General features: G+C 40.2%; 1 protein-coding gene across 1 annotated transcript in view; it reads left to right on the top strand.

Moving 5' to 3' along the window:
• The first annotated feature begins 4287 nt into the window (after positions 1 to 4287).
• Positions 4288 to 9366, top strand: part of UBE2G1 (ubiquitin conjugating enzyme E2 G1) — an 11491-nt gene continuing 6412 nt past the window's right edge. Inside the window, exons 1-3 of the mRNA XM_017743047.1 lie at positions 4288 to 4403; positions 7755 to 7852; positions 8915 to 9093. Of these exons, the coding sequence (XP_017598536.1) occupies positions 7819 to 7852; positions 8915 to 9093 (213 nt within the window). The 5' untranslated portion in view covers positions 4288 to 4403; positions 7755 to 7818. The remainder of the gene's footprint in view (positions 4404 to 7754; positions 7853 to 8914; positions 9094 to 9366) is intronic.

The raw sequence follows: 9366 nt of genomic DNA, 5'->3' as shown, positions 1-9366 counted from the left end.
GGCTTATATAAAGGCAGTTTCAGTGAGTGTGGGAACATCGGTAGCTTGATGTAAACTAAACACTGAAACTGGAAGTGCAGCCTATGGTACTGTGTTGGCTCAAATTTAAGGCAGTGGTAATTTAGTTCTGTTTTAGTAAGAGCTAAAGGGACAGACAGTGGGGCAGATCATGTGAAAAGGGAGACATGGGGCTTTAAAGTCTGTTCTTGATTTAAACAACTCCACTGGATTATGGGCCTTTAGTCTTCCTCACCTCCCAAATCAGGTATTGGATTTAATCCCAGGTTCAGGACTGGGATTAAAGGAACTGAATGTCTAATTTATAAGCAGACACTGGATTCAGTTCCAAGTATGTTGCTGCCTGGCAGCTGTCCAGGTGTGTGCTGCTTTGGCTGTCAGCTGCTGCTTGGTTTGCAAAGGGCTCTGCCTGAAACTGCTTCTAGGCTGAGTGTAAGAATGTTTCGGGGTTTTTTTTTCTTTTACTGGGTAGAAAAATGCCTATTATATTAAATAATCAGAAATGCAAAAAATGTTGTCAAAAATACTAAACCACAGATTTTAATATATAGTAGTTGCAAGTAAGTGGCATTTAGTTAGGCATGGACATGATGGAAATATATTAATGTACTCATTTATGTTTAAAAAGTACAGCATATCTTTAGCTGAACAAGAAATCTGAAAGTAAAGCTGTTGGAAAAATAATGTGGAAGGATCCAGTTCTTTGTAGGTGTCTGGCTCCTCTGCTTTTCCAGGACCTGTAGGGCAGTTCTTCATCAGGGCTTTGTAGAGGACCTGCACTAAGAGTTTGTTCCCCTCTCCCTACCTGGAGAAGGGAACTGAATCCTTTGCTTTATCCACATGTTTGTCTAGGGAAGCTCCTGTTCAGGCTGCAAGCAGTTCAGTGCTGTGGTTGGTGGGGACTGACAGGCGCAGGGAGCAGGTGTCCCCTGCTCTGGGTGCAGTGTCAGTGTCGCTCGGTCGCTGGGCAGTGACACCAGCCTGGCACCAGCCCTGTGCGACTGAGCCCTGTGTTCGTGTGTATTCCTTTTGTGCCCTGCCTGCATCGCTATTCCTCTGGGATTCTGGTGCATGGATTTCACTACTGTGTGAGGCTCAACTAGTGAAGAGAGAGGCAAGAGACAGGTGGTATTACCAGTTAACTTTTCTGATGCACAGCACTGACTATATCCAGGGAAAAAAACAAAGCCAAACAAACCTTGGGCCTCTGCGTTGTCAAGTTTTAATGAGTAGCAGCTATTGGCTATCCATGGTAAAGCAGCCAAGGATGATGCTTTTCATATCTCAGTGCAGAACTTTCCTGAGACTTCCTTTTTTGTCTGCCTACCAGCCATGTTGTTTAGTTTAGCATAAATAATCTGGATGGAAAAGCTCATTTTTAAGTTGTTGGTAATTCTGCATACCTCTTGTGGAGAAGGTGTATGAGCTTATGTTCACTGTTTTTCCTCAGAGTATTTCTGCAATCAGCAGCTGTTTCAGCTGTGCTTCAATATTCCTGTCATGGAAGGAAAATAACCTTTTTACAAGCAGACACTGATGCCACCTCTTGTAAAAGAAGTAGTGTGTGCATTGCGTTTATAGGCAACGTCCACTAAGCAAACTGTTTAAACTGAAAATTTTTGTTAATGATTTATCCCTTTCATACAGTTTACAGATGTTCCACTTTAAAGGAGTTGGCATCCAGGACTCTTACTCCTTCTCTCAAATTCTCTTGCAATATAGTGGTACATGGTCCTAGGTGTGAGTCGGAGTGTAAGCGCTGTCTTTCTTTGGGAATAAATACACGAAAAATGTTTTGAACTACTTGGGGATAAAGTTGTTTGATACTGAGACAGATGTAGAAAGAAATTGAAACGGCACACATTAAGAAATAGAGAACAAAATGTGTATATTGGCTTCGGAAATAGTGTGGCATATTTAAATACAGAGAAACATTCTGAATTTTTTCAATCTTAAGTTCTGGCAGTCTTTAAAATCTTACCAGTGAGCAGTGATAACTTGCAAACAATAAAGAAGCTAAATGTGAGCAGTTTGAGTTACAGCAGTTCACACAAAATTCACACAAATCCTTTTTTCTCAGCGGAAATGCAGAAATGATGGGACTTGTGTTTCACAGGCTTAAATTTATGTTGGAAAGTCTTAGGTGAGATACTCAAACCTAGTGTTTGCATTCTGACTTCTGTAGTTACTATGGTGGATATTCTGTATTACAGTACCAATAATATCCGAAAGGGTGGTGTAAGTGTCCTGAGCAGAGATGGCTTTTTTTCATAAGCAATAGGCAATTTTTAAAATGAAATCCTGTGTGAAAAAGCAGGTTATATTCAACGACTGATGTGGTGGAACCTTTAATAGACCATGCTGAAGAAATGTTTGTATTAAGGAGGTAAGGGACTGGTGAAGCGCTCTGTTAATGTGAGATGCTCACCAAGCTATCTGTCCTTTCAGCTAAAATTAAATAGTTACTCTGGCTTGTGCAACTGTTTCCACAAAGTTTCATAGATGCCAGAGTCTGAAAACTGATTTGCTTGGAGGAGGCATGGCCGTGCTGTTGCTTTTGGGTTTGAAGTTGGCATCTTGGTTAGAGAGCCTGTGACATTGCCTTTTTTTTTCCAGGCGTTGTCTGGAAAAAAAGTGGTTGGGCTCAATACCCAAATCTTTGTCCTGCACCTTTGGGACTGGGTCGCTGACCTCAGCTCCTGATTACACCCCTCTGAGTAGCTCCTAGGAAAACCCCTTCCAATATATGTTCCTTGGGATTTTAGAATTGGGTCATCTTTGTGGATAAGTTTGACTAAATTAGCAATGACCAAAACTGATATTCCTGCCATCTCCCTCTTCAGGACCTTGATCTTTCTTGTGAACTGAGGGCTTTGTTTTCCCCATGTGGAGTTGGACTCCTCTGTGTAGGGTTTGAATTGATTCTTCTTGCCTTTTTCAACCACACTTTAAATAGTTCAGAACTTAACTAGCCACCAGTGATTGCAAGCTTATGGGCAAATCAGTTTGAACTTACTGGCAGCTTTTTCTCCAGAAAGATACAAGGTTCTCACTTGAAGTTCCACTGCATGTACCTGAGGGCATTATAAGGCCCTCTGAACTTAAGTCTGTGTAATGCTGAGAAAACAACACAAAGTACAGCTTTTGGGTTTAAAAAATGGGAATATATAGACAAACTGTGCTGTGGAACAGAACAATGAGAGCTGCATGGTGTCTGACAGGTTGTAAAATAAATATGGGGTTTTTTTTCCCCAATAACTACCATTCTTAATTTAATCTGGAAATTACTGACCAATTGAAAGAATAACTTTTTCCCCCCCCTTCTCATATTCTAAGTACCCAAGATCTATCAGGATTTTGTCTGTACTGTTGGAAATGCTGGATGAAGAATTTGAATTTGGCATAAATATGGCATTTAATGTAATTTCTGACCTTAAGCTGTCAGTTAACAGATGTTCTTACCTTCCTACTCTCACCACTGGATTTGAGTGTTTAATTCCAAATCTTACAGGTCTTTTTCCTGGAGCAGGCTGAAAACAGAAGTTCAGTGGAGTCTAGACCTAGCTGTGACTTGTGTGTAGCTATTTCCAGAGAAGCCTCTATCTGGCAGTAACTGTATGAAGTAGCCTATACACTTAGAATGCTGTATTGCTTATCACTGAAGGAAAAAACTGTGAAGTAAAAGGAAGAAATAAAAACACACAACCCCATACCGGAACAGCATAGCAGCTTATCTTCTATGTTTTCTTCTACTAGTTCAAAGTATAGTAAATTATTATCTCCATAATTTACTGGCACAGGTCTCAAATGCTTTCAGATTGTGGGGAAAAAAAAAAAATCATTTAAATGAAGTAGAATGTTACTTTAAAATAAAAACATTGTGTGACTTTGGTCTGCTGTTAACATTTTCTAGAGTTAAAGGCAGACTCTAATTTAAAATGACTCATTGGGGTTCTTGGAAAGCTTTTTTATTATTAGAAAGCCTGTTTCCTGACTTGAACACTCATTGGTATCTAGTTTAGGAGACCATGTCCCATAGTTGTGTGCTGTTCTGGCCCTTCTGGTCATGGTGTACTCAGAGAGTTTTAGGGTCAGACATGGTCTCAGCACTGGCAGAAGTGTTTGCAGTGGGGGAGCTGAGGGTACTCACCCAGGCCATAAGTCCATAAGCAAGCACTAAATGTCACGGGGTTTTTTGGTCATGTATGGACACATGAGCAAAACCAGCAAGTGTGTATTATAAACACTTAAAGTTACTCTTAATTTTTTTTTCCCTTCACAGAGCTCAACAAAAATCCAGTGGAAGGCTTTTCAGCGGGCTTAATAGATGACAATGATCTTTATCGATGGGAAGTCCTTATTATTGGTCCTCCAGATACACTATAGTAAGTACTGATACTTATACAGAAACTTAAGTGAACTCGGATTTACTAGTTCTAGTTTGCTCCTAGTGAACAGAAGCTAACCAAAACCTTTGTGCTAAATTAGGTAGTGCTCTTCTGTTGCTAGCAGAATATGTGTAAATAGCTGGATTTGCTATGTAGAAGTTCTAAACTGCTTTGCTCCCCTGGGAAAAGGCAACACTGATCTCTTTGTACTTGTATGGAAAAGAAAGAGAATAGGTACACTTAGAGGCTGCTTCTGTTTTCTTTCACATGTAAGTAAGGTAGATAAAATCCACTATTTGCTGTTGCTGCTGGGAGGCTGTAGTTTAGCTGATAGTGCTGTGTTAAACCATTACAACTTCATGTTTGTGATGGTAGGAAAATACTCAACTCAAGTGGGATGTAGGGATGTAGTTGGAGGAAGCCGAAGCAGTCCATAGAACTAGCTTCAAATCCTGTCAGTTTGAGATGGGGGAACTTCCAAGTGTCACCTGGAGTACTTTGGGGTGATCATCTACTCCAGTTTCTGGGAAAAGGTTCTATGCTCAGGAGAGGTCAGTTTGAAGTGTACTCCTGAAGATGAACTCTGTTATCTTCTTTAAGATGTTGCAGTAGTAAATTACTGATACAAAAAGCCTGGTGACATTTACTTGAGGTCAGTTTTGGTTGCAGCATGAAGTTGTGTATGTCTGTCGGCAGACTTTGAATAAGTACTTAAACCCAGCAATCAAATTGCTTAGCTTTTCCTCAAGCTCACTGCACTGTGGTTCTCATGTTTTGCATGAGATGTTTCCTCCAGCTTCTCTTGACCTTTTCTGAACAGTCTTGTTGGTTCTGTTATATTCTCATGGCTATTTTATAAATACTGTCAGTAAAGAAATGCTGCCTCTAATTGTTCATCATCTTAGGTGTTAAAAGTTGCAGTAGTGTTTTTTTTGCTCCACTTTTATAGGGTCCTGTACCAGTTTGGCCAAATTTAGAAATATATCCTCTGAGAGAAGGCAGGTTATAACCACCCCTCCCCCCCAGGTTCGGGGAAAAAAACTTTTTCCTCGAAGGAAGGTGAAAGAGATAAAAACTATTTATTTAACAAACACATGGGAAAAGGATAATACTGCTAAATAATAAAACTTCTCACTGTGGAGAAAAACCTGGGAAAGTGTTAGAGTCCTCCCTTTGGTCTTCCTCCTCCTTGGAGCTGGGACTTGGCCCAGGGCCAGGCCCTCTGTGCTCAGTGGAAAGTCCTCCCGATGTGTTCTGATATTGAAGCAGTCCAGCAGAAAAAGGGAAAAAAATCTGAAATTCCAGAGAAAAAAAACAAAAGTTCAACTCTCCATCTCTCTCTGGAGAAAAAGAAGCTGAAAAACTGGCCGAAAGCTGGCTGGAAAACAAAACTGCTTCCTCTCACTCCTGCCGCTGCTGTTAGAAGCCAGAGGAGTCTGTGTCTCTGTGTCCTCGAAACATGAAAACAAAGCTGCAAAACTGCTTTGAAGAAGTTTTGCTCAGTTTCTCCTTCCCCCCTCTCAGGCTCAGTTTAAAGGCATAGAAAGGCATATATATGGGCAGTGATATGGGATGCAACATAAAGTCACCTCAAGACAGGTCCCAAGCTTGAGGACCTTTGAGGCTTTTTAGATAAGAAACTCTCTTCTGTTCCAGTCCCCAGTTGCTGTTTTTTTCAGGGTAGTATTACACTGAATCCTTCTTCCCTGGGCTGTTTGATAAGGATGGTCTTGCATAATAGTTTAAGTTAGCCAACTGTCAAGCTTCAGTCTCATTCCTGGTCCCACTTCATTTATTCTGAGTTTACTTGAAAATACTTTAGACATAGTGCATTAGTCTACTGAGAGAAACCCTTTTATCAAGAATATTGCTAAAAATGGCATTGATCTCCCTTAATTGACAGCTGTATTTCATTAACTGATTTCTAATGTATATCCAGTTTAAAAGTTTTATTTATATGCAGTTGATATGGGGCAACCAGGGATGCCCTGCAGTCTAGTAGCTTTAGGATCTGCTTCTTTAAAAAGGGAAAGAAGGACTTTCTCAGTTACAGAGAAAGGGTTTGACCAGTTTGGGGCTCTCAACAAATCAACAAATGCAGTCTACCTCTCCTTTGTTGACATTATGGGTGTTAAAATTCTGGACTTCTTACCTTTCCTGGGATGAAGGATTCTTTGGAAACTGCCTGCCTTTTCTAAAACTTGTGAAAAATGAGTGCCGTGGGTTCAGATCCCCTCAGCTGCTTCAAAGGGCCAAGTTACTTAAACGCAGTGCTTTTTGAGGTTGGTTTTTTGTTTGTTTGTTTGGGGGGGTTTTTTGAGACAGTTGCTGTAACTGCACACCTTTGGTTAGTGGTGGTAAAACATGTTATTTTCTCAGTAGCCGGTGCACTTCAGAGATTCCTACTCCTTTACAAATACAGGAAAAATATTGCACTGAGCAGTTTTCTACAGCAATTCTTTTGTCCGAGTGGCTGCTGAGGAGTAGCTTGCCACACTGTGCAACTCCTGCCATCTTCTTTGGAGGTTTATGTTCCTCTTTTTGTTCTGCCTTTGCAATTCCAAATTTTGTTACAACCTTCAGTTAGAGGAAATGACAGTAGCAGGACAAATGTTGTATTATTGACATTAGCAAAGTATTCCATCTGTAAACCTTTCCATCTAATACAGGCCTTCACATTTTTCAAAAGGGACTATTCCTGGCTTATAACTCCACATAAAACCTGGATGTCTCTTGTTTATTGTTGTTTTCCAGTTGAGTGGGTAACTAATGTAGAACACCTCACTGTCATGCCTGAGTCCCTTTAACTTAGTGTTGAAAAGGTAGCATTGGAAGTCTTTTTACATTTAATGCTGTAGACACAGGCAGAGCTTTCTGCAGTTTTTCCCTGGGGCTCACTGCTGCAGACTGAGACCACAAAATTAGGACTGAGGTCTCTAACAGAGGAAAATGGGTGTCTTCTGGGCTGGACATGAGAAAGGCAGTTATTGGCAGTACCTTTTTTTTTCCTGTTAATAAATTTACTGGGAGGGAAAAAATGTAAGTTGTGATTCCAGATGGGAAATTCCTTGGCAGTTTTTTGATGATTTTTTTTTTTTCCCTGTGGTTTTTCCCCTCTGGAATATCATCCTAGTTCTAAAAAAAATCATGTTGGAGAACTGGCAGTATCTTGTGAAAGGATCTTCTCAATGTAGAAATGCTTTACATTGCATATGGAAGTGTTGGTACTGTTAATTACCAACATGATGTTGTGTGAGGTGTAAACTTAGAGGTTTTGATACATCAATAAGTTCTGATCTTCAGCTTAAGCTTACAAGAAACTCTACTAAGATATTTTTGATTCCCCAGTGAAGGTGGTGTTTTCAAGGCTCATCTTACTTTTCCAAAAGACTACCCACTGAGGCCGCCAAAAATGAAATTCATCACAGAAATCTGGCATCCGAATGGTAAGAAATGTCAAAGTTTCAATTTCTTTTTGCAGTTCAGAACTAAAATGCAGGGAAGACAAATAGATACATTTCTGTTTGTGTTAGAAATATGAAACCCTGCTTTTACTTTGCCATCCTCACTTAATAGAGAACTAATAACAATGGCAGAGTTTTTAATAGTGCTGCTCTGAGGGCATAAAATACTCTTATTTTCAGAAGCTAGTCAGAGTAGGTTCTTGCATTCTTGGTAATTGTTAAAGGATTTTTTCTTCATTTGTTTTCCTAAGTGCAGAATTCTAGTCTGAGGAGAAACTTGAGTTCTATAGCTGCCTTTTGTTATACCTTCAAATATTTCGTCTTGCTGTTACTGACTTGGCAGTTCAGTATAGAAGGCCCAAGGTTGTCCTCATCTAGTGAAGCATGAAAAGAAATCTTTCAGTTCCTCCCAAGGAGACTTCTCCTAATGTCTCATTTACTTATAGGCTGTTGGAGATTAGATGGGAAGGTAAAATAAAATGGAAGATGGTTTTACTGGGAAAGAGAAATGCTCTTCAGCTTCAGAAACTGTAGATGTTGAAAGGTGGGAGGAGACAGTGCTCCCATCAAAAGGACAGGGAATATTTTAATGCTGTGTCAGTTTCAGCTCTGGAAATATCAGAGTACTTGTCAGGCTCTTTCTAATTCCAGCAGTTTAAATTATATTTCAGTATGTTCCAGTAATATCCAGCTGCTGCTGTTGCTGTGGAAAAAACTCACTCTCTAGTTTGCTGAACTTAACAGAAAAAGCTGTAGTGGAAGCCTGTCTAAATAAATAGTCTTGAGAGTTGCAGCATGATGCTAGACTGAGTCCTTCCTCCCCATGTACCCTCTCTGTCAGGAGTTCAGGCACATTCAGACTTCCACCAAGCCCTGTTTATTACAGTTTAAGTTCTGCAATAGTTAATTACTTTCCTTCTTTATAAAGTGTTTTCACTAACGTGTTTCAGACTAGCTGGAATGAAGATGAACAGTTCCATGACTGTCCTGAAGAAATGCCAGCATGTTGTTCATTACTGAAATATGCCTTGTTCTATTTTGTAGTTGACAAGAACGGCGATGTCTGCATTTCAATTCTTCATGAGCCTGGAGAAGACAAATATGGCTATGAAAAACCTGAGGAACGCTGGCTTCCCATTCACACAGTGGAAACTATAATGATTAGTGTTATTTCTATGCTGGCAGATCCCAATGGTGATTCTCCCGCTAATGTTGATGCAGCGGTAAGACTTTCCTTGGTCTGCCAATTGTCTTCAATGTAGAAACCTTGCCATGGAGTTCTGTTTCTAGTTTAGCAGACAGTAACTTTGGGAAGAACCTTTTCTATCACAGGCTAAGGCTACCTTTTTATTGGGAAAAGCAGTGATGATGTCAGACAGAACTACTAATTACCCTTGGGAACTTTTTTCACCTCTCTAGAACAGTCTTCTTGTCCCATGGATTAGAGCAGTAGGTTTGACTGTGTAGGTCTGTGCTCTGAGACGGTGCTCAAAGCC

This window comes from Corvus brachyrhynchos, unplaced genomic scaffold (assembly GCF_000691975.1).
Source record: "Corvus brachyrhynchos isolate BGI_N302 unplaced genomic scaffold, ASM69197v1 scaffold99, whole genome shotgun sequence".
NCBI classification, from domain to species: Eukaryota; Metazoa; Chordata; class Aves; order Passeriformes; family Corvidae; genus Corvus; species Corvus brachyrhynchos.
This window is presented reverse-complemented; position numbering and strand designations above follow the sequence as displayed.